This window comes from Squalius cephalus, assembly GCF_949319135.1.
Source record: "Squalius cephalus genome assembly, chromosome: 25".
Taxonomy (NCBI): domain Eukaryota; kingdom Metazoa; phylum Chordata; class Actinopteri; order Cypriniformes; family Leuciscidae; genus Squalius; species Squalius cephalus.
This window is the reverse complement of record NC_137146.1, coordinates 23,279,057-23,306,921: the sequence shown is the minus strand read 5'-3', so window position 1 is coordinate 23,306,921 and position 27,865 is coordinate 23,279,057. Positions and strand designations below refer to the sequence as shown.

Sequence of the window (27,865 nt, the reverse complement as noted above, 5' to 3'; positions counted from 1 at the left end):
TCACAGAGAACATGCTGCCAGAGTGCTCGCACATGCTCTTGAACCCAAACAGCAGACGCTTCCTTTGTGGCTGAACAGGTGAGCCCATCGTCGTGCCATTAACCAAGCTTATCGTCAGGGTCAAACTGAGAGAGAAAGTAAAGAATATGGCTTCTGCTTATCCCTTTTCCTCGCAAAGGGCACGATTATGCTTTCCGAAGACCATGAACAGGATCATGGAGCACTTAAACAGCAAATCATTGCCCCTTCATCACTGAAATCCCATCGCTCCTCACTGCAAAGCATTGTGTTTAAGGCACCACCATGTACACTAGCACAAACCAACGTGTTTCCATTGGTTACCACTCTGCACCCCTTCTATCTGTTTTGGCTGATATGACAAGCTGCGATTGGCTGATAATGACGGGTAGTTTACATAATTTCAGTCCTCTAATTTTCCCTGTCATTAAATCCTCAGAGAGAACACAAGGCGGTCAAACACCAGCCGATATTTCTCAGAGCACAATGCAGCACGTATAGTAAAAAAGGGCTGGGTTGTAAAAGAAACGAAACCTAAAAATGTGTCTGACTAAAAAAAAAAGAAGTGGCGAGGGGGGACTGAGAGAGATCTCTCTACGTACTTCTTTGCTGACGTCTGTTCTGTCTTTCGTCATAGCGCTTGGAGCCAACTGGGTCGAGGAGGTGGAAAGGGGCGTTTTGCAGCTTTTTTGCATAATATGTCATCAGCCTTCTTTGTCTTGATGATTGTAAGCATTGCTTTACACACACACACACACACACACACACACACACACACACACACACACACACACACACACACACACACACAAATAAACAAATTTATCACATTTTTTCTGTAATTAATTGTGATGAATCGAAACTAATATTCAAGGTTTTAATATATTTTATATTGTAATCCTTTCATATTGAATCTTTTTAATATTTGTTTAACAGCTTCTTTTTACTAAGCACTATGAATGAAGGCCAATATCAATGATACCAGTACTGATAGTGATGTCTCTATTAAATGGATTTTTCCCCTCAATTATAGCCATTAATTAAAGCCATTCAACATTACTGTATAGTTGAAAGTTGTTATATTACTAAAAAAATAACAACTTTTAATTTAAGTGAACTTAAAACAATCTTCACATAAATCCATTGTAATAAATGTCACATGTTGCTGTGCTTTTAATATATCAGGGCTCAACGCTAAGTTTTTTTTTTCTTCAGATTTTTACCTGCCCTGCTAAAATGCAAAAAAAAAAAAAAAAGTTATTGTTTTCAATGTTTTTGATTTGCTTTAAGATTTTGAATATAGATTAATCCTTATTAAAGCTACAAAAGTTATTCAGTTCACATTAGAACTTTTTGCTTCAAACTGAATGAATTAATTCTGATTGATGAATCCGAACGTAGTGTTTACATGAACAATAAATAAAGTGATCGGGTTGATGTGCGCGTTTATATGTCACAAGCTTCAAATCGGAATTGAATCTTTTGGCATGCGCACACTGCACCAATATACACTGTTGTTGCATACTAACCATCCTACTTTTGCGATTATATATAAATCTATATTATATATCATTTTTTGTGTGTATAACCAAAATGTGATTCAAACTATCAGACTAAATCTATAGGATGCTAATGTAGAAGAGTAGCTCACCTTTACAGTGTTGTACAAAATTCAACTATGAAGCCTGGAAAGGTACTGAGACTTTCTGGAAAATTCCAGATCTACGCCCCCTCCTGCCTCCCATCATGTAATATCTATACAATCTGGCATCCCATCATGCACCTTGCAAAGTTGACTCCTGGGGCATAAACCGTAGCTCATGACCCAGAAAATAGAGGTTGTGTCCCCGCAAGCCTCTGAGCATGAGCATGGTTACAGACTCCACCCAGAGAAGACACGACCACAGAATACATTTGCAGTTATGTATACTGCATGTATATTAATGCATTGACATATACATGGGTGAATCTATCAAAAACATGCCATGAAAGCAAAAAACTGCCTCCGCATATTCTCATTACCGTAGTGCATTTGGATGTTTTACTGTGGTGTAATTTTTTTCTCATTATTATTTGAAATGGTAGTTACCATAAATTCTATAATACATTTTTAATTAAACTGCAATTTGAATAATATACAATTATTTTTTTGGAAATGTGCCGAATGGTTATGAAAATGCAAAAACAGGCTTCATTTTCTCATTGAAGCAAAGTATAATTTCTTATTATGTTCTTTTGATTTTGGATTGAAACATAACCCAGACATGTTCTTTAGTGATGTCAACATTTCATCATGTATGCAAATATTTGATCATAAAACAGTTCCAATAGAAACCGACATGATATCTAAATTGAAGTGGTTTAATCTGGAAGCGTAAAACAGTATTTTTCCATTCAACCTCTGCCGCAATTTTCAGTTTGCTGTGAAGATTTTTGGCTCCCCCTCTGGCCCTGAAAGCAGCCATTTTGTTTCTCTCTCTCTGAAATGGGGGTGCAGTATGAATCATGAGTCTCAGAGAGACGCTCGCCTCTAACAACCACACACTTCACAGTTGATTGTTCAGGGCAGGAGACGCAGGCTGCCGGCAGGGCCATCTCAGCCAGAATACATTACGTTCCAGCTTTTTAAGTCAGTGAAGACTATTACCCAGAAGCCCTTTGGAAGTTCTTATCAGTGCCAACCAGATGGAGAACATGTGAGCGATGTCAGTACCTGCAGACTTGTTGATAAAACAACACAGCCAGAAATCTGAAATTAAAAAGAGATTGTGAGGTTTACTGGCTTGATTTGGTTAGTAATGAAATCTTATTAATATGTAATGTTTAATTGTTTAATATGTAAAAGACATTGCATTCTCTGATACGTATTTAGCTCCATTGGTGGTTTATGGCTAGAGACAATGAGTTAATGTATTTGGTGTGCTTTTGTTTTCCTAGGCGTGCGTATGCGTCGTTTGTGTTCAATGAAGACGTCAACACTGAATTTTGTGGATGCAAGTTACATGATTACAGGACATGAGTCACATAATCTCACAGTTTGACTTCAGTCCAAGCCAAACAAGCATCCAATTGACTCATATTCTACAAATACATCCCCCAAAACCACAATAATCATGTATGTCTGCATATGCCATAGAGACATGTAACAATTCATTTTTTTTACAGCAGAATGCATGTCTGCCCCCTTGTGTCTGAAAATAATTGATGAACGTCCAGGGCATATTTCACCCAAAAATCTGAAAGAAACAATGATTTTAGGATCTCTATGATTTTCTTATATATATATATATATATATATATATATATATATATATATATATATATATATATATATTACATACTACATATATACAATATAATAGATTACTCAGGGTTCAGAGTTAGTACCTAGTTATTACCCAGTTATTGTAATTACTATAATAAGTACATAGTACGTACATGGGGAACAGGAATGTAAAATAAAGTGCTACCAAATTGTCTTTTTAAATTACATACTGCACACACACACACACTCACACACACACACACACACACAGGTTTTAGAACTATGTTTTTGGACAGAATTGTTGTTCCAGGATCAACAAAAGATGATAATCCAGTAACATGTCTTGCCAAAATCACAACAACCACACACACACACACACACCACTTTAGATAGAAAGGATCTCAGTCTGACTAGCTGAAGACAGTACTCTAGCTATACCTTTTACACACAGTACTTCCTTGAAGATAAATTCCAGCACAGCGCTACAACAGCCCTAATGAATTGACCCTTCACAACAGATACTGCTTTACAACAATGAACTCTTAAGAGAGCTACATATTGCAATTTATCAATAAAATACCTTACTCGCATGTTTAGTAATAAAAACGTCATCTCCAAGTCGCTTTTACAAAATTTCAAATCCCTCAGTTCTCGCCATCTCCAAAAAGCCAATCAGTTTTTATTCTTGTTTTATTACAAGCTCTGTCACGTTCTCTTTTTACCAGCAGACCAAACTCTCCTCGGTTCATCTAACCTATGCCACTTCTACCCATACACGCGTCAAAGTAGCCGGTGTTACAATATATTGAGTTCCTGAAATATTTGGTTCCACTGGGTCACACTGTCATGAATATTCATGATTAGAGCCCGACCGATAAAGGATTTTTAAGGCCGATACCGATACAAATATTTGGTGATTTAAAAATCCGATATTCCGATATATCGGCCGATATATATATATATTTTTTTAAATCCAGAAACGCGTAACAAAACATGAACAGATTTTCCCTAACATTAGTTATTTGTAGTTATTTAAGAGTCCTCAGCCTTACTAAAATAATATGATAACGCAGTTTAAAAATAAACTTTTTTTTTTAAATTAACTTTATTGTCACAACAGAACAGAATATATTAAAGTTCAGATAAATATAATGTATGTTAAAAATAAAAACTTAAGATATGAAACTTAAAGTCATTTGAACAAAAAAAATCAACTATTATTATTAATATTGACAGTAATAATTTAAAAAAATTCAATGATGATGATATTATTATTATTATCATCATCATTTGTATTATTATTAAACAAGACAAAGGTCACTCCTAATTCTATCCATCTTTTCCATCAAGCTACAACAAACCATTTTCAATCATCATTTGCTGCCTGCCTTCTAAAATCTACTACTTAGTGATGCACTAAATACATTATGTGACTCGTTAAAGGACAATTCCGGTGAAAAATGAACCTAGGGGTAATTAACACATGGTCACCGAGTCAATCGTTCCCTGGGATGCGTTTTCATGAAAATCGAATGTAAAGAGTTTTATCTCTAAAAACAGATTAGCTTATAACGCTAGTATATGGGGCACAGAGTAAGTAAAAGTAAATCGCTAGTTAATACCACTAACAAGGCTCAAAATAGCCTCACACTAACGCGGTAGCATAATGAGGGTCCCTACATGCAAACCGAAGCATTGAGAACTTTGTAAGTGTACAGACAGCTTAATAAGAAGATACTTTATAAAGACAGTACATTACGCGTTTACAGGCATTCGTCATCTTGGAAAACAGTCTCGACTAGTCGAGCCACGAACGCCTTGCTAAGTGAGCTGGTCTATAGGAATTACCAGAGCCATAGAGAGAAAGAGTTGCGGCACTCCCATAGACCTCCATTGTAAAAAAAATTAACATTGCTGCGCGTCGAGTTGTTCCAGAGTTAAGTTGCTGAAATATCGGCCTCTTTTGAATTGTCAACTGTCTATATTGTATCAGAGGCCCTTTGCGATGCTTATACTGGTCTTCATTTGTATATGCACAGCGTAATTATTTATATTTTATGTTGGTTGTTTCAACCAATTTTCAAGCACTGCCTGATAGCTAGCGCGACTTCGTCAGCTAAGAGTTCGGTAATGAATCGCTGCCACCTTTATAGCAACTTTTATTTTATTTAATTTTTTGGGATATACTAACTTTTCATTATGTTTTATTGTCTTGAGTGAAACGGCTTGTGAAAACAATGCTGGACCTCTAGGATTGTTATGGCCATCACCAGTACTGTCTGTTTCATGGATCACCTGCCCCTGGTTTTTGTTTTTCTTGTTCACACACAAGCACACATTTTTGTTGTCTATCATTGTTTAATAAAAAATATTTTATTTGAAAACCTTCATTTGTATCAGCCATGCTTAAATTCGTTTTTAATCTGTTATAGCTTTGATCATGTGTATGGCTTAATCTTAAAATAATATTCTTAGTCTTAACATGATCATGTTTCACGTTGTGGTCCCGGGGGTGGCCACTTTCATCAGAAGAAGTGAGCTAGCTTCTAAGCGAATTCTGAACGGACCGCCACGGCAGAGCTCTTTGCGTGATCACGAAGGTAGGCTAATGGCTGAATCAAAATTTATAAGCAAAATCACGGGAATCAATAGCCTAATACAGCCCAGTTGTGCTAAAATAAATATCACGAGACGTCCATCATCAGATGAATGATATGGAAAAGTTAAGTTAGAGCCGCTAAAGCCAGTGCTACTACCCATGCGAACATGAACACTAAGCTTTTCCCTCCAAAAATATAGCCTAAAACTTATGTCCAAATGCAAAACTGACATTAACAAAATGCAATAATGCAATAACAGCTGAAAAAGTACTTGGGTGTGTGTTTTATTTTATATTTACCGTTCAATAATGCAATCGCTGCTGTCTGTCCCATAGAAGAACATGACAGCCAGCGTGTGTTTTGGAACTATTGGGGCTTACATGAACCACGTGACAGCCATAGCGGCGACATCAAAGAGTGTCGCAACTCTTTCTCTCTATGGCTCTGGTAATTCCTATAGAGCTGGTAAGTCCCGCCCCTTCCGCAAAACCCCGCTGGACCTCAAAGTTGAAAAACCGTCAATGCAAGTGAATGGGAGAAAATAATTATTTTCTGGTCCCGTTTGAATTGTGCCATGAATGTGAACATATGTTGTCTGTGAATTTTTTATATAACTTTTCATGTTACGAGTTTGACAGTATATGGTATGATTCTTCAGCTAGCAGTTGTGGAAAAGACATAACGAGAAAGACTACATGTCGCCTATGTGACGTCACCCCATAAAGTTGACTTACCCGTGGTTTTCGCCAACTTCAACGATTTTGTCCTCTCCCTGAAAGAAGGCGGTGAAGTGCACCAAAGACACAGCCATGTTTAGCGGGATCCGTGAGCTAGTCCGTGTGCAGTGGTGTTGACGTTTCAAACGCGTCGAGAGTTGTAGTCCACAAAGTGCTCTCACACAAAGTCTAACCGTATCAAACTTCTACCCGCTAAATTGTATCATTCTTTACACGAAAAGTTCTATAAAAAATTCACAGACAACATATGTTCACATTCATGGCACAATTCAAACGGGACCAGAAAATAATTATTTTCTCCCATTCACTTGCATTGACGGTTTTTCAACTTTGAGGTCCAGCGGGGTTTTACGGAAGGGGCGGGACTTACCAGCTCTATAGACCAGCTCACTTAGCAAGGCGTTCGTGGCTCGACTAGTCGAGACTGTTTTCCAAGATGACGAATGCCTGTAAACGCGTAATGTACTGTCTTTATAAAGTATCTTCTTATTAAGCTGTCTGTACACTTACAAAGTTCTCAATGCTTCGGTTTGCATGTAGGGACCCTCATTATGCTACCGCGTTAGTGTGAGGCTATTTTGAGCCTTGTTAGTGGTATTAACTAGCGATTTACTTTTACTTACTCTGTGCCCCATATACTAGCGTTATAAGCTAATCTGTTTTTAGAAATAAAACTCTTTACATTCGATTATCATGAAAACGCATCCCAGGGAATGATCGACTCTGTAACCCCTAGGTTAATTTTTCACAAACTAAACAGCTAAACAATGTCAGCAACGCACAAAGCTAACTTTTATGCACAGGCTATGTTTGATACTTTTTCTCTATGTCTAAATGTTCACTCCTCGCGTGCCTAACTTACGTTTTACAATGCAGGGACTGGAACTACAGATATGCTAGTTATAAATACAGTAATCATTACTTTATTTAGGCAGAATAAGTTCGTTGTGATTTCCAAGCTCATTGATGTTAGCAGTCTTCCTTGTAGAGTGCCCTCTGGTGGACAAACTATGCAGCGCCAACACTCATAACATGGTTGCAGGGTGTTTCGTCCGCTTTTATTTTATTTTTTAAATATTCATTTATCGGTCATTATAAATGCCGATACCGATAGTTTGGAAAATGCCTAATATCGGCCGATAATATCGGCCCGCCGATATATCGGTCGGGCTCTATTCATGATATCTTCCTATTTTCAATGTTAAGCATAAGCTTTTTTTTGCTTTTGTGATGTTTCCACATCACTCATCATATTGTAAAGTCGCTGTTTGTTTCAGACTGGATGTGAGAGCTGAAGTAACTGGTAGCTCTGGCAGTGTGTGATTGGACATACAAGAAGGCTCTTTTCATTGAGTGCCAAGGCCCTATTTGAATAATTATCTCAGAAACTCACTTAAAGGAGAACTCGGCAACTCTAGCGAACTCTAGTCACTTCTTCGCTGATTTTTCCTTTTGTTGTTGCATGTTTTCCCCACGAGCACCCCCTACAGCTGTGGGGGGGGGGGGGGGGGGGCGTATATTTCACAACACGGTCGTAAAAAACTCACTTGCGGCGGCCTCCTCCCCCTCTCTACCGCTGCTCATGTGCGTTTGTTTTGATCGGAGCAAGCCAACTGTATCGTGTGGAGCTATGTCTACCGAGGTGGGTAATCTGGTAATACATCATACATGCGTGTTTATGTCGAATTGCCGTAAAGCAATTCGTGTTTCGCGCTCGTTCTCGTTCTCGCTTCTCATGAGACTTCCAATTTCTATCTTGCCGGGACGGTAGTCCCCAAGTTGCAAGGTTGGTTTTCCGCCTGGGAACGCTGGGGGGAGCGGGGAAAGTCACCAATATCACCAGAACAGGTTGTTTAACCATCCAAATGAATTCTAGACAGTTTTATTAAGTTAAAAAAGTTACCAAGTTCTCCTTTAATTTTGCATTCTTGCATTCCACATATTGTTTTAAAATTTTCATTGTCTTTCTCATTGTTGCTTGACATTGAAAATTTTATTAACTTTCTAATTTTATTAGCGACTGAGGAGTGTGCAGTAATATTTTCAGTTCTATTCGTTTTCGAGTTGTCTCAAGTACATGCCCGCAATAGGAGGATTTCATGAATATACATTAAAGCGACACCCAGTGGAACTAAATATTTCAGTAACTGAATATATTGTAACACCGGAGCAACTTTTCTCTATTTACGTATATATCGAGACACACACGGGCGAGTGATATAGCCTATGTCGGCAATTCCCCACAAAATCAATCCCATCAAGTCTAAAGTATTCAAACATATAATAGACTTAGACATGTCTAGAATTAGACATGCTACCATTAGGAGATATCATTAGGAAACATGGAATTAGCTTCCACTGTTATGCCGACGATACTCAGCTGTATATTTCTTCAAAACCTAACGAAACTTACCAATTCACTAAATTAACAGAATGCATAGCAGATATAAAAAATTGGATGACTCGTAATTTCCTACTTCTAAATTCTGAAAAAACAGAGATTCTAATTATTGGACAAAAAACTTCCTCACGTAATAACCTAGAATACTGTCTAACACTTGATGGCTGCTCTGTTAAGTCTTCGTCGTCGGTTAGGAACCTGGGTGTGCTCTTTGATACCAATCTTTCATTTGAAAGTCACGTGTCTAGTATCTGTAAAACCGCATTTTTCCATCTTAAAAATATATCTAAATTACGCCATATGCTCTCTTTGACAAATGCGGAACAATTAGTTCATGCGTTCATGACCTCAAGGCTAGATTATTGTAATGCTCTACTGGGTGGTTGCCCTGCACGCTTAATAAACAAACTACAGCTGGTTCAAAACGCAGCAGCTCGAGTTCTTACCAGAACCAGGAAGTATGACCATATTAGCCCGGTTCTGTCAAAACTGCATTGGCTCCCTATTAAACATCGCATCAATTTTAAAATATTGCTGATTACTTACAAAGCACTAAATGGTTTAGCTCCGCAGTACTTGAGCGAGCTCTTAACGCATTATAGTCCGTCACGTCTATTGCGATCTCAAAATTCCGGCCAGTTACTAATACCTAGAATATCCAAATCGACTGCTGGCGGTAGATCCTTCTCCTATTTAGCACCAAAATGTCTTCCTAACATTGTCCGGGAAGCAGACACACTCTGTCAGTTCAAAGCCAGATTAAAGACACATCTCTTTGACCTAGCATTCACATAATACATTATAGACTTCTATAATTCAATATTAGGCTGCATAGATTAGGTCAGCTGGAACCGGGAACACTTCCCATAAATCCTGATGTACTTGTTACATGATCATGAGAAGAATGGCATCTACGCTAATTTTAGTGTCTTTGTTTATCCCAAGGTTTTCCCGCAGCCTGCCGGATCCAGGCCGTTTCCAGATCTGACGAAGGACCTTCGCCTGGACCCGATGACAACGCAGTGCTGAAGTGCCAACTAGTCTCTCCCTATGGAGGATCCCTTTCCCACTCTACAGATAAAGCGTCGTCGGGAAAACTCAATTTGCGTATCTACCCCGAATTGATAAAATAAAATAAAATTCTGAATCAAAACTATAAGGAAACACCAGTACTTTGTTTAGGCTTGGTTTGTAGGGAATTCCAAACCTGCACACATATATTCAAACGCACATAACTATTGAACCCGTTCTTAATGCGCATCTGAACGCCATCAGCGTTTCTCACAGGATCGCGTTTAAAGTCTGTGTAGAGAGAATGGTGTCGTCTTAGCGGCCCCTAATTTAATAACAAATGATTGTTGCGACGGAAGCGAATCAATCAAAACCAACTTTAGCTGGAAAATAACTTTATTAAAGAACCGTTATAAAGCCAAAACAATCTTACGTTAAATTATACATTTATCTCTGTAAAGCTGCTTTGAGACAATCTACATTGTTAAAAGCGCTATATAAATGAAGATGACTTGACTTGACTTGACTAGACTAACCATAGTGAATCAAGGTAAGACAAAAACTGGTTTTGGAAGAAGGATTGATTATGTATTATTTAAATTGATTTAATTTTTAATTTGCATAGTGTACCTTTAAAATGGCTACAATGTCAAAAACAGAGCAGTATCCATAGCTGTCCACTGTTTATTTCTGTTATAATGTAAGTGTCAATGATACACTGACCTGCATTAACCAGACACAGTATCATTCTTCACAATTGCTTGCAGGGAAAATGACCAGGATGTAGCTCAGTATGTCCATTGGTGCATGTGTAGGCCTTTGGCATCCACTTCCTGCTCTGACCCACTTAGAGTGGTGTGTTGGTTATTTTAAGACACCAGTCGCACACCCTGCGGCACAAACACACAGCACGAACAATGTTAGAGGATGGTGTGGCGGTCCAGAGCCAAACTGGCATGTGATACAATAGCTGCAAATGACAGAGAGAGATTTTGTGCTGGACAAAAACAGTAAACCAAACCGATGAGTGCAAGGAAACACAACATGATCCCACTGCATTCCACACTGAGGGGGTGATTTGGTAGAAGAAAAAAGAAATCTGATGTTATATTTGATTTTCAAGGGCTTACTTTACCTCTAATGATCAGTTCTTAAACAATCTATATAATGTGGATGGTCTGTTCTGAAAAGCATAAGTGTCTGGTTAGTTCTCTGCTAAAGAGTAGGCCTAGTTGTTTTTCTATATATATATATATATATATATATATATATATATATATATATATATATATATATACACACACACACTGTATATAACAATTATTTCATTTGCAATTTGTGAGTTTATTTCCACAATATATATATGGAAATGGTTTATTATTGTTTAGTTGATAGCTCTTAAAATGTATAATTGTTATGTTTATGATGGATTGTAATATTTTAAGATTTAGCATCTAGGGTAAACAATACATGAAAGGTGTTTAAAGGGGACCTATTATGCCCCTTTTTACACAATATAATAGAAGTCTCAGTTGTCTCTAAATACCCCACAGATCCTTTATTGTATCATGTTGTAAAAGCCCATTTTTGAGTGGAAGGAAACACATGCTCTTTCCGTGCATGTATCTTTAAATACAAATGAGCTGCTGCTCCCTTCCCTGCTTTCCAGAAGAGGCCGGAGCCTCTACAGCTCGTGCTTACATCTCTATCGCAGTCAAGCTCACATGACATCGCAGTTTTTCATGCACACTAGGTTGTCGAAAACACACAAAGTTCACATAAACACAGTCGGTTATGTCTGTGAATATAAACAGCAAGTAAAGAAATCACGTGTATATTAGATCTGTGTATTAAAGAGACAGCAGCGTAATATACAGTACCTACTGCTGTATATGCTGTTAATATGAATCAAACAACAAAAGAAAAACAGAAAATCACTCACTGCTCTTGATTGAACAACTTTAGTAGCGTTAATAAGAATGCATTTCTTCATTGAATGCTGTAGTTAAATGCTCTGGCGAGGAGATAAACATGGCGGACTGTGTACATTCACTCAAAGGGAGGAGCTAAACTAATAGGGAAGGTTTCGTCGCCAGTCGTGGGCGGGGCCTATTCTAATGTGACGTCACACTGGATACAAACAGCAAACGTTTTATTCTGAGACACTGCTTATGATTTATGGGGATTAAAAAAGTGGGTGGGTTTTTTACCATCATAGGGTGGTTGTGTACACACACTGCCGAGAGACATTTATATTTCAAAGTAAAATTACATTTTGCATAATAAGTCCCCATTAAAAAAAAATTAGGTAAAAATAATGTAAACAAATATATATATAATGATGGCATGGTAATTTTTTTCCAAAATTGATCTTTAAGCAGAATTTGAGTTATATTATACCATTAAATAATTTTTTTAATATTGGTAACACTTTAGTTTAGGGTCCAATTCTCACTATGAACTAGTAGCTTATTAGCATGCATATTAGTAGGATTTTAGTTTATTAGTACTTAATGTATTAATACCTTATTCTGCATGACCATATTCTACATCCTACATCTATATCATATTAATAAGCAGTAATTAGGAGTTTATTGAGGCAAAAGTCATAGTTAATAGTTAGTTAATAGTGAGAAATGGACCGAAGTGTGACCGAAATATTTCTCAAACATTAAGCAATGTAACACCAAAGACACATATACTAAATAAAAGCAAACTTTTTCAGTGGAGAAATAAACATGCAAATTTTAACCTCTTTTACCTCTAAATTTTGAATTTGGATACTTTCCCACAACTGTTGTACTTTAAAAAATATATATTGTTTGAGGTGACAGTTACATTGTACTTGCTCAAACAAGAACAGAGTAATATTAACTAACTACATGTACTTACTATAGAGTTATGGTTAGGGTTTGGTTCATACTATAGTAAGTACAAATTATACAAGTACACCTTAAAATAATGTGTTACCAAAATATTAAATTATTAATTACCTATTTTATTTAGCTTTTTAGAACTTGCAGTAATGCAATCAATCGATCGCTCAATAATAAATAATACAATTTTGTTATAGAATTATGCCTTTTGTATTGTTATACTGAAGGAGACTAACATTGAAAGAGCAGCACTGTCAGAACAATGCATTTCCAGTTCAATTTAAAGTTTCGATATAAAGTTAGTCGATGGGGTTTCTGTCATATTTTATGTATGTTATGACAAGAAAAAAAAAATTGGGAGGCAGTTCTGAAAGGCAGTTTTGCTCCTGGCTGAAAACATGTTCTCATAACAATCTGACAGATGTCAGGGAATATAGTGGTCATGACTGGTCAAGTAAGCCTGCAGGTGTGCTCTATTCATCAAGTGTTTGGGATCTTACATGAGCGCAGTTTTGGGAGGAAGGATGGTGAACTCTGGCTCAAAATCATGCCAGTGCACCTGCCACACATTCAGCTCGTATGAAACCACCCTGTGAAATCCGTCAGTTACAGGACCTCATCGCCGCAGCTGCGGTCGGTCCTCATTCCAGTCACGTCCGTTATGATGCTTCAGGCTCCATTAGGCTCAAAGCACGACGAGACCCTCCGGTTCCTCAGCCGTCTACAAGAGGACTACAGCTGTCAGCTCTGAAAAGACAGCAGGTGGACACACTCTCACACACTCAGCATGTTTATTTATCGGAAGTCATCCCATCAAAAATGACTGCAATGACAATGCCTTGTTGGAAAGAGAGAGAGAGAGAGATATACAAACTGGAAGGAGAGATAGACAGGAAGCCTAGAGAAAACGTGTGTGAATGACAAAGACAGAGTCCCACAGAAAGATAAACAGCCACAGAGGAGGCCTATAATGGCTTTGCACTGCTAATTTGTCACTCCACTTGAACGGCAAACAGCAGGAACACACGCCGAACTGTCACTCCCTGCTGCCCAAAGACAAGCTCGCAAGAACCTTCATTCTACTGAAGACATCAGCTGTATAGACATCTACAGTAGATCTATACAGAATAAAAATGTATAAAATATAAATATAAAGCTGACAGTTAAGGTTTCTCTTCAAGAATGTAAAAACAATTCTGTTTAGAAGGGATATTTACTGTGGTTTTTCTTCCTTTTCTCTTCACACATCACATGTCTCATCTCATGTTCTCTACACTAACCTTTGATTAAACTTAGGGACAAAAAGGTTCATGGAAATGACGTCAGAGCCTAATTAAAGGAAAGACGTAATTTGTACAAATTTCTAACTAAAAAATACCAACATGGTTTATCAATATTTCACCCTTGTTTAGCTGATAGACAAAAAGCATTTATTATTATGTTTATTTTCATGGTTTAAGATTGAAATTCTGGGGCAAAGGTAAACAACATAAAAGGCATTTGAAATGTAGCACAAATAAATGATGAAGACATGGTAAAAGGTTTCCAACAAATGATTAGCATGAGCAAGCATACTAGTGCAAGTTACATCAACTATGAACATGGAACTAAAGGCTCCCAAAGTGGGGTTTCACAGTGATGCCACAGAAGTGATAAACCTCTACGACCAACTTTCTGATAGGTGATAAGATCCATTTTTGGAACCACAAAAAACCTTTAATAAGTGAACAAGTGCCGTTTTTCAATATAAACAAACGTTTGAAAGGTTCCGTTAAAAAAAAAAAGTGAACACAATGAGTAGAACACATCTTAAATGTACTTCAAAACACAGTCCACCAAAAAACACAATTAATACAGGTTTGGAATGACGTGAGTAGGCCTAAATGATGACATCATTTTCATTTAACATTGTATGTTTCTTGTCTAGCTTCCCACTCACCGCTAAACAAAGTTCTTCTGGTTCTGTGCAGAAAGAACAAGCGAACGGTCTTGTCATCTAGTCACTAGTGGCTTTGATAACAAGCTGATCCAGCAGAGGTCTCAGAGCGCCCTCTAGTGTCTAGGCGTGGAGCTCGCAACAGGAAGGAAGTTGTGTTGTGTTGGTGGAGGTGTTCTGTTCATCAAAACGATGCGCTCTCTCCTTTCTGTAAGTTTTATCACAGGTGACGACCAGTGACTGTCCGTGTAGCCTTCATATCTTTGAATGTCGCTTATGATAGAAACCGATATCCTTTAATAAAATATGCATGTCTACAAATATTATTTAAAAACGGTTTCTGCACAAATGAAAAGCATTCCCATTACCTTAGCCTTATGTTGGTAGTCTTGAATTTTATATATATATATATATATATATATATATATATATATATATATATATATATATATATAAAGCTATCAAACAGCGACTGATAAAACAGCAAAATGAAGTGAGTGCTTTCGTTCTACATTGTAGGCTACACCAAAGCAATTCATTTTTAAAAGGTTACTCAAAATTAACATTAATTTCATAATGTCATTCATAACTTTGTTGTCATAGTTTTTTTTTTTGTTTGTTTTTTTGTTAAGACTGAGCCACCCCTGCTGGAAAAAAACAAACAGGTAAAATCAGCCTAAAGTTGACTGGCTGGTCTGAACTGGTGTTCAGCTGATCTCCCAGTCTGACCAGCAAAAACCCATCTAAATCCATCCTGCTAAACCAGCTAAGACCAGCCAATAATCTTAGACTGGATTTAGCGGTTTCTCTCAGCAGGGACATTTGCTGTTTCTCAGGTGAAGAATTGTCAGACTGCTGTATAGATCATCCATGTGAGTCATGCATCGCTACACAACACTGCTGACAATGGACTAGTGAAAATTTACCAGTGAAATTTGAGAAAAATTGCAAATCTGCATGACAAACCCCAAGTAGTTGCAAAATCTGCACATGGAAATCTTACGCCAAAAAAAAAATCCAGATTGCGTGGATTCCCAATGACTGAATTTTGCCAGAGAAAATTCGTTAAACACCAGTAAATAAGCACACACCTTTAGCGACAGAGATAAAGACATTTTATTGTCCCAGAAAGTCATACAGGTTTGGAATGACATAAGGCAATTATCAGTAAATATAGTTCATTAGGATGAACAATTCCTAATAATAATGATAACAACAATACATATTGAATAGCTAATACATACTGGCAATTGTTCAAAACTCATTCAAATAAATTAGTAACAATGATAAAATGACAAACGCAAAAAAAAAAAAAATGTATAAAATGTTTGAACATTAAGGGCGTAAACCCATAAAAGCGGCGATGGGAGTGGACAGTTCTGCGTGTGATCTACTGACGACATGCAAATTAAACAACACAGACACAGCCGGATCATTTCCATAATGATCAGCCGCACAAATAACTGCCTACGCCTTTTCAGTGTTCATTTTTTCACGGCTTGTCTTCAGTAAATCCTGACAAAAGTTTTTTAACCCCAAAAGAGGGTTTGCACTGGCCAAGCTGTTAGTAAATCTGTCCTTAAGGGTCCATTCAGTTACAGTTCATGCACTGACTTGAAGACTTTCATAGGAACCATTTAACTTTTTCCAGTTGCTTCACCTGAAACCCCTCGACAGACATGAGCAGAGAGAGCGCCGGTGAGGTTCTCGATCTGAGAGCGGAGGAACCTGCGATCCTCCTGTAGGTCCTGAACCTGTCTCTCCAGAGCTTCAATCCTCTCCTGTTTGCTCTCCAGCAGACACTGAAGTTTGGTGATGGTCAGCATAACACCGCTGGGTAAACCCTCCATGATCGGTGGTATTACTGCTGAGAAAGATAGAAACAAAACAAACTATGTACAGGTGCTGGTCATAAAATTAGAATATCAAAAAGTTGATTTACTGCAAGAATTCAACTTAACAGGTGAAACTAATATATAGACTCATTACATGCAAAGTGAGATATTTCAAGCCTTTATTTGTTATAATTTTGATGATTATGGCTTACAGCTTATGAAACCCACAAAATCAAAATCCCAGAAAATTAGAATATTACATGAAATCACACAGTAATTACACAGTGATACCATGGTCATTGAACCAGGTTTTGGTTATTTTGGCAGTGTGGGCCGGTGCAAATCCTGCTGGAGAATGAAGTCAGCATCTCCATAAAGCTTGTCTGCTGAAGGAAGCATGAAGTGCTCTGGAAATGTCCTGGTAGACGGCTGCGTTGAGTGGACCACAGTGGACCAACACCAGCCGATGACATGGCTCCCCAAACCAACACAGACTGTGGAAACTTCACACTGGACTTCAAGCATCTTGGATTGTGTGCCTCTCCATTCTTCCTCCAGACTCTGGGACCTTGGTTTCCAAATGAGATGCAAAATTTGCTCTCATCAGAAAAGAGGACTTTGGTCCACTGTGCTTTATTAAATCCAGAGTCAACGCAGCCGTCTACCAGGACATTTCCAGAGCACTTCATGCTTCCTTCATTTTCCAGCAGGATTTGCACCGGCCCACACTGCCAAAAGAACCAAAACCTGGTTCAATGACCATGGGATTACTGTGTAATTACTGTGTGATTTCATGTAATATTCTAATTTTCTGGGATTTTGATTTCGTGGGTTTCATAAGCTGTAAGGGTGGGTTTCATAATCATCAAAATTATAACAAATAAAGGCTTGAAATATCTCACTTTGCATGTAACGAGTCTATATAATATATTAGTTTCACCTGTTAAGTTGAATTCTTGAAATAAATCCACTTTCTGATGATATTCTAATTTTATGACCAGCACCTGTATATGTATTTGTTCCTACAAAAGAAAAAAAATCTCTAACTGATCATTATCACATTTAATTATACACTTTGACAAAAAGGAAACAATGGACAGTGGGAAATAAAAAAACATTAGCAACACAGCCTTCCATTAATAACCCAATTGACTGGTTGGGATTCGAGGTGTTCAATCAGAAGTGTTTGAGTTAGTCAGAATCCACTCACCGATCAAAACGTCTGAGTTTTGGTTCAGTGCTGTTTCCGCACACTCACGATTCCTCTCATTATAGCAAACGAAGTGCAGACACGATGTAAATAAGAGATTCATTGAGCTGTGAGACAGCTTCATTGATTATAATAGAACTCTGTGAGATCGCGATGAACTGAGATGAGTGACACTAACACTGTGGGCCATTTTTGATTGTTTTAAACTGCAAGTAAAGAGCAGTGTGTTTTCTTTAAAGGAACATGCCGACTTTTTGGGACTTTAGCTTATTCACCGTATCTCCCAGAGTTAGATAAGTCCATACATACCCTTTTCATCTCCAGCAAATCACTCCGCACAAGTAGCAGTGCTTCGCCTTCTGAGAATATAGTTCCCAGTATGTATACAGTTAGAAGATGGCTGTGTCTCATGTGACCAAGTTGTTATTTGTACACGCTGTGACTATACAAATCACAACATGTAAATAGGAAAATGTTGGCGTTATTTTGTCACTTATTGAGATTATTTACCTCCAGTCTTTGTGCTAAGCTAGGCCAGCGGTGGGTATGTCAGACAGAGTTACGGAGATGAAAAAGGTATGTATGGACTCATCTAACTCTGGGGCATACGGTGAATAAGCTAAAGTCCCAATAAGTCGGCGTGTTCCTTTAAAATAAATGTAAGCTTCTGTAATGTTTTTCCCTCCTTTATATTGAATGACTAGGACTGTGTTCTAATGGATCCAATAAACTTGGGAACGACATGTATGTAGGCTGTAGGATGATGACCTACTGAATCACAGGCTACGCCGCGAGTTAGTATAGAAGAATAAAACATCATAACAAATAGAGTAAGATGAATCGCACTTTGGCAATTGTGGTTTTTATGTGCGCTGAAAAAAAGAGGAGGAAGCGAAAGAGGAGAATATGTGAATAATACACACTCTAAAATGACATCACTACAGACAATACTTAAACACTCTCTCAAACTTTGTCTCATCATTGCATTTTTGGAGATTGCCATTGATTCTCAGTAAATGAAAAATCACGTACTGGAGACGGCACTGTTCGGAGTGTTGTCCTGCTCTGTATAATTATCAGCCTGCACTGAGTTCATATTTTCCCACTGGATTATTTCAGGCTCCGGTTCCTGTTTCATCCAGCTGTAGTTGCTCACGGGACTCTCCTGTCTCGCGGAGCTGGAGTCAAACTCACTGCTGGGGGAGTACGGAGCCAGATCCTGCAGCCAATGAGAGTTCATCTCATCCTGAGAGCTGCAGGAGGACAATATCATACAACAATCAAACAATCATGGAATAATTCCTCTTATGTACATTACTTTAATATTTTACTGTAAAGGTGCACTATGCAACCTTTGGTCCTCTAGTAGTTAAAAAACAAAACTGCATGCATTTTGCAGAAGAACATTGTTTTGGTTGTGCTTTGGCTTTGAGAAAGAGAAAGTACAATGGGTTGTGATGTGAATAAAGCATGTTGAATTTCATTATTTCCATTTATGCTTACAAATTACTATTCAAGGATTTTCAAGATGAACAAATCTTTAAAAACGTATTTTGTCAAGTGGTTACATGTTATATTCTTACATTACTTATAATAAATATCCATGACACAGTGGATAATGAGAATATTCACGACAACTGTGGTTGTGTTCGTGCAGCTTCTATCATGTCCTAATCCATTTTTTTAGTAATTACAACAGGATTACAAAAAAGTGTATTTAAAATAATAATTATTATTATTATTACTATTATTATTGTATTAATACTAGAAAGACATGAAAATGATACAAAATAATGGTCACTGCCATGTTCAGTTTGGAACATACCAGGATTGCAGAGGTAAACTACGAATCTTGTTTCTGTGGCTTCTCTGGTACTGTCTCCATTTGTTCCTCAATTCTGCCTGTCTTTCCTTAGAGAGTTCAGCAACTGCAGGATGTTTCGTCTTTCCCTCCGTCTTTCTTCGTTGATAGCTAAGAATTTTCAAACAAAAAGACGTTGGTTGCATACTAAAATGTAATCATTTCATATTTGCATAATACATTACTATTGTTTATGGTAATATATAATAGTACAACTTAGGATAAGATCAAGGTTATTTGAATATGTGAATTGTTTGCTATTTATAAATCGCTGTGGAATAAAATTCAAACACCTCTCTCTTCTTTTTGCAAGGTATCTGGCCCTGGCAACAGGATCAGCATTCACCTTCGCTCTGTGTCGAGCTGATTTCTCATTGTTTGATAGTGGCATCTACAAATAGAAGAAGAAAAAAAACACTTTGTGTTACTATACAATAATTATGTTTATATTATTTTTAATTATATTTTAAGCCAAGAATATAAATGGGACATACCTTAAGGCTACATATTCCGCATCAATAAATCACCGAAGTCTCTGTGCTAGATATTTCCATGAGAGTCAAATGAGGTGACAGGTTACACCATTTGACATTTTAGTTTCCAAATTTTTCTGAATAAAAAGGATTTTTGAATTATGACCCTCCAAAAGACATTTCCATTTATATGTGAACCTCAACAAACATGCTATGTCATAGAAAGATCAAATGATCTGCTATTTTGAAAGGCATACTAACCTTGACACACAGCCATGAGGATTTGCAGTTCCTCTCAGTCACACCATTTCCTGTTTCACGGTCACATGACAGCAGAACGGCTTCCTTCATGTCGTCGGTTACACCAGCGATGGGGGAGGGGCTCTGGTTACACCACACAGAACAGCTTCACAGCACATTTTCATAGAAATACTTATCATAAACTGCTTCATACGTTGTTTTACAAGGATCTCAAGCTTGTGCTAAGACTTTCTCTTATGCATAATTTAACAGCGGTTACACCACCTAGACATGTTTTGTCCACCACCACCAACAACAACAAAATATCAGGATGCGTTTTAATTCAGAGAATCAAGTCAAATAAACAATTAAGGGACGATGACTTATTCGTGAACGACTGTTTTTGCTGGATCCTTTCAAGGAATTGGTTGCACGGGTTCCCCGACTGAACGCTTCGTTCACGAATGGGACTCTGACTGAATCAGTCCGCGCGGATCTCGAGTCAACAGCTGAACTGACTCATTTGAACAAGAACCGTAGTGAGCTGATAACAGCATGAGTGAATCAAGGATTTGACCAGGTCAAACTTACTGTCCGATTAGGAGAAAAGTACGTTTTATTGCAATTACAAATGAAACTTAAATGTTTTGTCTGCATTTTATTAAAACATGAAACAAATCAGCCATGAATTTTCTTTTTGTTTACTGCAAATCCGAAATGTATTTAGGTTCTAAATTACTGTTTTCGAGTTTATTCGTGGCTTAAACAAACAAATGAAATGATATCAAATCTTATATTCAGACCATAACAAACAGCTGTGTGGCAGGGACATCGTAATGACGTAATTACGTAAAAAGAATCTCCGAACTATCAGGTTCTTTGAAACGAACTGTTCATAAGAACCGATTCGCGGAAATGAGTCGGACGTCCCTTCCAGCGTCGTCAAAAGGAACTGTTCAAGGGCAAAGAAAGTGGTGGTGCTAAGTATGAACGGGTCGGCAACAGGATATGTAATATTTCTCTAAAGATGTGGTATCTGATATTTGCAAAGTGACCCCAGTCGCACGTGCACCCCACCTTTTTGCAAGCAAGATTTTTTTTTAAATAAATCTCTGGATGGACATACTTCCAGATAGCCAGAAATTAATGACAAAATAAGAGTGCACTGTAGTCTCTTGTAGTAGATGGGGAAAATAAGAAAAGAGGAACATCTAACATAAAGCAATATCTTTATATGAGTAATAGGTGTACTTTCCGTCATGTGTGTACTTGAAATAAGTAACAAGAGCAACAGCTCAAAATAAAATAGAATTTAAAGGTGTGCAAAGGTATGAGTGAAAACTATTTTATTTGTATAAAATGTCCCTTTTCTGCAATCAAATTTTTTGGAGGACGTGTTATAGAGAGCATGTGGTTTCAGATGGGGGTTTCAAGCCTGCAATGTTCTAGTAATCTGCAGGTACAGGTGTGTTTGATTCGGGTTGGAGCTAAACTCTGCAGGACAGTGGATCACGAGGGCCTGATTTAAATTACCCTGACATAAAGGAACATGTGATGGAATTGTTAGAGAATACAACCTTGGCAGAGTTTATGTGAAGAAGAAAACAAAAAACAGACACAATATGCAACCAACACATACATACACACCAAATCTGTGCTTCGAGTGGACTGGATGATCTATTTCACTGTATGCAACAAGATAAAAAAAAGCACAGTTCTAAGAGATCTGTGCATTTATTACACAAACCACTTAAAACTTCTAAGAGAACGCACGGTAATTCATATGATAAAACTAGTGATTATGCATAACACATGTTTTAATGTCACCCACTACTTTTATTTCCTTTCTGGGCCCAGAGCCTCTCATTTTCACTTTTCAAAAGTCTCAGAGCGCCCTCTAGTGTCCAAACACGGAGAATACTCGTTTGTTCAGCAGTCCTAGGTAGAAGCCTTCATCCGCTCCATCCTTCTTCTGAGGCCTTTGTCATCACAAAACAGCTGTTCAGTTGTGATATCGTAGGCCAACCCGGAAGACTAAGGTTATCTTAGGGTTATCCTAATGGTTTCTTTTAGAGTAGCATAAGAATGTGAGTTACTATGACAAATCATTGTAGTCCTTAATATCAACTTGCATTTTGAAAGCAAAAAGAACACTCATATGTACTCATAAACCAAAACCCACTAGATCAAGGTTCCGAAATCTTGAGTCTTTTCCGGGTTGTAGAATTACAAACTGAACAGCTCTGCAGAGACGCTGAGGGTGTTTCCTCACACGGCCCGACCCACCAGAGGAACAGACCTGTTAGAAACCAGCAGCAGTTCTGCCACGAGGGTCGTGTTGGGGACAGTCAGGCAGGGTCAACCAGGAGCGCTGTCCCAGGCCAGAAGATGGAGGGCCCAAATAAGGTCCTTTTTACGGTACAGCCCACTGTACTCCTGGGCACACGGAGGCTCACTCACTCAATTGTCCCTTGCCCTGTGAACCTTAGTGACAGACTTGGACGGAAAGCCCAACTCTTCTTCTTGATGAAGGCAGATCAAGACCTAGTCACACTGGGAAACATACCCTGTTGAGAAGAAATTGAAATACAGCTCAAATCAAATTTGACCTTTTGTTAAAATGTTACATGCAGCTACTATAGTAATAACTATGAATTATGCATAGTTACATGCAACTAAACCTAAACAAAAACCCTAGTCCTGGCCCTATAGTAAGTACATGTACTTAACTAATATTACTCAGTACACCTTGAAATACTTGAACCAACCTTTTGTTTTAACAAATGTTCACTATTACATGTATTTACTGTTAAAACTCAAACTTTGATAAATGCCATCATCCCTTGTGGAAAAAGTGAAGTACACTTGTAGAGTACATATTTTGTAGTATTTTTTTTTTTTAAACTGTCCTCACAGATAATATAATATTAATGAAATAAAGGGCCACTTAAGTGTAGACTTTTATGAGTATACTTTATTCTGTATACTTTTAAAAAGTAATGTCAAATTAAAAGTTTTCAATAAATTTTAAATCATTATATTTTACTAATCTTTAAAGTGTACACACAAAATACACTTATTTTGATGTGATTTAGTATGTTAGTCAACACATGTAAAGTACTTGATTATAATTTGTAGTTTGTTGTTTGACATTACATTTAAAATTAACATATTTTTAACATGCTAATAAATGTGTAATTACAAATATATTTAAAGCTGCAGTCCGTAACTGTTGGCACTCTAGCGGTTAATGAACAGAGCTGCATGCGTCTTTGCTTAAGAACATTGTAGCCGGAGCTGATTCTCTCTGTATATGTCTATGACGAGTCACGCCGGTACTGGGATACTCCGCTGTAGTACGACCAGTGCCAGTCTAAAATAGTCCCAATATAAACACTTATATAGGTGTACCGTAGTGATTCAGATAAGACAAAAACACAGTTTTAAAAATGGATTCATGATATAATACTCGCTTATTATATACATTTTGTAAATTTTAAACAAAAAAGTTACAGACTGCAGCTTTGAATACATGACATACAATTAAGTCCTACTTAAATCGGATTAAAAAAGCTCTCTAACAGGGACGGATTTTTCCTTTCTCCTGCTCCCACCCGCAAATAAAGGTATACATAGATTATTTCAGTACTTTCATGAAACTTCAGTGAAATAGTTTCAACGTGTCACCTAGCCACAACTCAACATGAACGCTCCTGATAAATTATTTGTTATTAAAGCATCACAAACAACTTAATTTTAACAGAAAAGCAAGCATACTGCATGCGTGATTTATGAATCACAAAAAAAGCTGTCACTAATTTTAAATCACGATTTCGCTATAATCAATAAAGCTGTCTACACTGCACAATGAGTCATTTATTTACATTGTCTTTATACTTCATTTGTAATAGTGTAATAGTGAGAGGAATTGTGAGGGTGCAGAACTCAGCACTGAACAAAAACTCCTGTGTTTTCTGACTTAAACACCTCTGATTGGCCCTTGCGTTCACAAAATCAACATATATGTTTGGGATTGGCTACATTGCTTGGAAAAAAAACTCTGCAAAAACAGAAAAATTGATGCTCTCGATAGTGCAAACATCTAAGGTGAATTTATGAACAATCCAGATTCTAGATACAAAACTGACACTGGAAGAACATTTGCCAAGTTCCTGTAAAAGTGCAACTTGTCATACCTCTCTTCCCTTTCTTCTTGTGGCGTCTCTTTTTCCTGACGCTGCTGGACTCTTCAGATGAAGAAGAGCTGCTGGATTCATCAGTGGCGTACGAGCTGGACGAGCTCTTACGCCGCCTTTTACGTGACCTGGACCCTGAGAACACTGATGTGCTCGCTGAAGGAACCGAGAATGGTAGTAAACAAGAGAACATGAGCAAGTGCAAGTGTAACAGGAAACAGAACATCAACTGCAAAATTCATTCATTCATCATTTGAGCTGAAAATACATTTACATGAAATGGCTATGTGAAATCTTATATTTAAAAAAGTTAAGTTTGGAATCTTAATGTGAACAGTCACAGTTAAAAAGACCATTAAAGATCATTAAAGAAAACTACATGTCATGTTGGTTATACTTTATTTGTAATTTTGCGTGTGGTAAAATGCTATACTGTGACAAAGTAATTGCAACCAAATGCATGAAATGAAAATAATTTTGTGCTGACACAAAATATTAAATATAAAATATCATATCTATTCAAAATATATATAATATAATGCAGTTATCTTCATTCTTGAGCAAAGTGTTTTGAACAAGGCCAATTATGTATTTTTTCCCCATCTTTCCACCACACCTTCAGGCACCGGAACCAAGCGAGCGCCGGTGAGGTTCTCGATCTGAGAGCGGAGGAACCTGCGATCCTCCTGTAGGTCCTGAACCTGTCTCTCCAGAGCTTCAATCCTCTCCTGTTTGCTCTCCAGCAGACACTGAAGTTTGGTGATGGTCAGCATAACACCACTGGGTAAACCCTCCATCGGGTTCGGGTCCGCTGCTGAGAAAAAGAGACATGTATTTTCACTCAATCTATGTCCCATCACTGAAATGTGGAGAACTCAATGACATGGATTCTCAAAAAATTAATAAATATCATACTAGCAACAGCACTGCTCAGAGATTTGTCCTGCTCCGCATCAGTGACGGCCTCCGAGTTTATATTTTCCCACTGGATTACTTCAGGCTCCGGTTCCTGTTTCACCCAGCTGTGGCTGCTCACGGGACTCTCCTGTTTCGCGGAGCTGGAGTCAAGCTCACTGCTGGGGGAAAATGGAGCGGATTCCTGCTGCCACTGAGTGCTAATCTCAACCGGAACGCTGCAAGACAACAATATCAAACAACAGTTTTAATGCTATCCCACTTAATCATTATTTGTTCATTTACATTGCTGATATTCACAGATATTTTATATACACCATATTACAAAACAGTATTTGAGTCAATGACTAATAAGGACTTTCAAGATGACAATATGCTTCCAACATTCATAATGTAAAGAAATGTAACCTTTGAATATATGTTGATTTTACAAATATAAGTAGTTTTACAAAACTTTGAATAACTGAAATGTTATATGGTGTAATAAACAACAATAATAATGTTCCTTACACATCTTAGGTATGTTTTACAAGACAACGATGTGCTAAAAACCTCAGACGACAACGTTGTCAAAACAATCCCCTGATCCGCGAAAACGACTAAAAACTCTGTACTATTATGCCTGGCCAGTAGTTGGTGATATCACTTTGTAAAGAAACACTATGCGCCTATAGACTGAACATGTAATATGCATGCGCATGACCACAGAGGACTTATCTTCTGATGGCCATTTCCAGCAGGATAACACGCCATGTCACAAAGCTCAAATCTTCTCAAGCTGTGTTCTTGAACATGACAATGTGTTCACTATACTCAAGTTGTCTCCACAGTCATCAGATCTAAATCCAATAGAGCAGCTTTGAGATGTGGTGGAACAGGAGATTCACATCATGGATGTTCAGCCGACAAATCTGCAGCAACTGCATGATGCTGTCGTCAATTTGGACCAACATCTCTGAGGAATGTTTCCAGCACCTTGTTGAATCTATTGCACGAATAAGTAAGGCAGTTCTGAAGGAAAAAGGGGTTCAACCCTGTACTAGCAAGTATGTGTGAAGTGGCTGGTGAGTGTGTATAGTATATTTCTATTTAGCTTTGATTTACTTTATTTCATCATGTTTTTTATCCAACAGCTGTATGTGATTAGTTATTAGTTAAGTAAGGGGTAATCCATGTCTAACTGTCCATTAAACTATTTTAATGCACGAAATGGAGACCACCCGACAATAAGCCGAGTGCATTTAAATCGTTTAATCCACAGCCAGCCTTGGATTATCCCGCTTATCATTTGCCAGCATTGACAAGTTTAAGCTGTTATTGATGTTTGCAGTGCAATATTTGACCAGAAGGTTATTTTTGTCAGCTAGAGCACATTATATCTAGCATTCTGCCAGCTTTAAATCAGACACAGAAATAAAGATAGAGAGTTTGTGTAATTATCATCGAGAGTTTCTGTGCTCCTGAATGTTTCTGTGTGCGCTTCAATGAAAGCAGCGCATTAATAAACTGACTGGAATTCCCTGTGCATTAAGTAAGGGATAATGCCCGACGAGGTGTCCATTAACAGAAATTAATGGACGACGCGGAGGTGTGAGACTCCTTAATTTCTGTTAATGGACACCTCGAAGGGCATTATCCCGCTTATACCATGGTCACTTACGAAAGAAAGAAATATTTAATCAATTAATAATACTTTAATGTGTTTTAGAGTAAAAATCGTGAGGGTTTTTATTTATTAAGTCGAGCGCACTATTTAATATCTCACGTATACAGGCGTTGCCAAGCAACGTGGTCACAGCGACCCAACCGCAGCAGTTGATCAGTGAGTTTGAGCCAGCACAATCATTTAGAACTGTCATCAGGCAAATTGACAGGACGCCTTTCCTAGGTGTACATTATCACTTTTTAATGGACACCCTGCAGCCAATCAGAATCGTGTATTCACCCAGACCATGGTATAATATCAGTTATACAACAGATCAGAATCTGTAAATCAATTGCTCAAGTGGCATTCGAAGAGTGCTGATATTTGGTATCACAGCACTGGGTTTCACTCTACCCATCAGCGTTTGCTGTGTACACTCAGATCAGAGTATATGAGGGGAAAGGAGTTGTGATTTTTTTGCAGGAGAACAATAAGCAGATTCATTCCAACCTACAACAAAACTAAAACAACTAAAACGTTTCATATCTAGTAAACATCAAGGGTATTTCTGAAAGCCAGTTAATAAAGAATGTTTTACAAACAAATGTTTTTCTTTCGAAAAAATTTAAATAGCATTTTTAAGATT

At 37.7% G+C, this 27,865-nt stretch overlaps 2 protein-coding genes and 1 long non-coding RNA gene across 5 annotated transcripts in view; all 3 read right to left on the bottom strand.

Annotated features, from left to right (window-relative positions):
* Positions 1–1,864: 1,864 nt before the first annotated feature.
* LOC307154003 lies at positions 1,865–14,915 on the bottom strand. The gene is made up of 4 exons (XR_013820246.1): positions 14,848–14,915; positions 13,519–13,655; positions 10,756–10,922; positions 1,865–2,767 (listed from the first exon to the last, which is right to left on the bottom strand). It is a non-coding gene; the product is annotated as an uncharacterized lncRNA (long non-coding RNA).
* A 1,024-nt stretch (positions 14,916–15,939) lies between these two features.
* Positions 15,940–20,536, bottom strand: LOC307153684 (uncharacterized protein). Of its 2 annotated transcripts, none has more exons than XM_079863301.1 (6): positions 20,485–20,536; positions 20,245–20,290; positions 20,044–20,141; positions 19,715–19,861; positions 18,922–19,142; positions 15,940–16,711 (listed from the first exon to the last, which is right to left on the bottom strand). In XM_079863301.1, exons 3-6 carry the CDS (start codon positions 20,139–20,141, stop codon positions 16,482–16,484), a joined length of 696 nt encoding a protein of 231 aa, XP_079719427.1. In that variant the 5' UTR covers positions 20,245–20,290; positions 20,485–20,536; the 3' UTR covers positions 15,940–16,481. The 2 variants fall into 2 exon arrangements, with proteins under 2 accessions (XP_079719427.1, XP_079719428.1); XM_079863302.1 differs by having other exon boundaries at positions 15,940–16,708.
* Positions 20,485–27,865, bottom strand: part of LOC307153683 (uncharacterized protein) — a 25,164-nt gene continuing 17,783 nt past the window's right edge. The window contains exons 3-6 of one of the 2 annotated variants that reach the window (XM_079863300.1): positions 25,575–25,792; positions 25,276–25,473; positions 24,660–24,815; positions 20,485–23,030 (exon numbers count right to left, since the gene is read on the bottom strand). In XM_079863300.1, coding sequence (XP_079719426.1) covers positions 23,008–23,030; positions 24,660–24,815; positions 25,276–25,473; positions 25,575–25,792 — 595 coding nt within the window. In that variant the 3' untranslated portion in view covers positions 20,485–23,007. The remainder of the gene's footprint in view (positions 23,031–24,659; positions 24,816–25,275; positions 25,474–25,574; positions 25,793–27,865) is intronic. The other variant, XM_079863299.1, reaches the window with a different exon arrangement.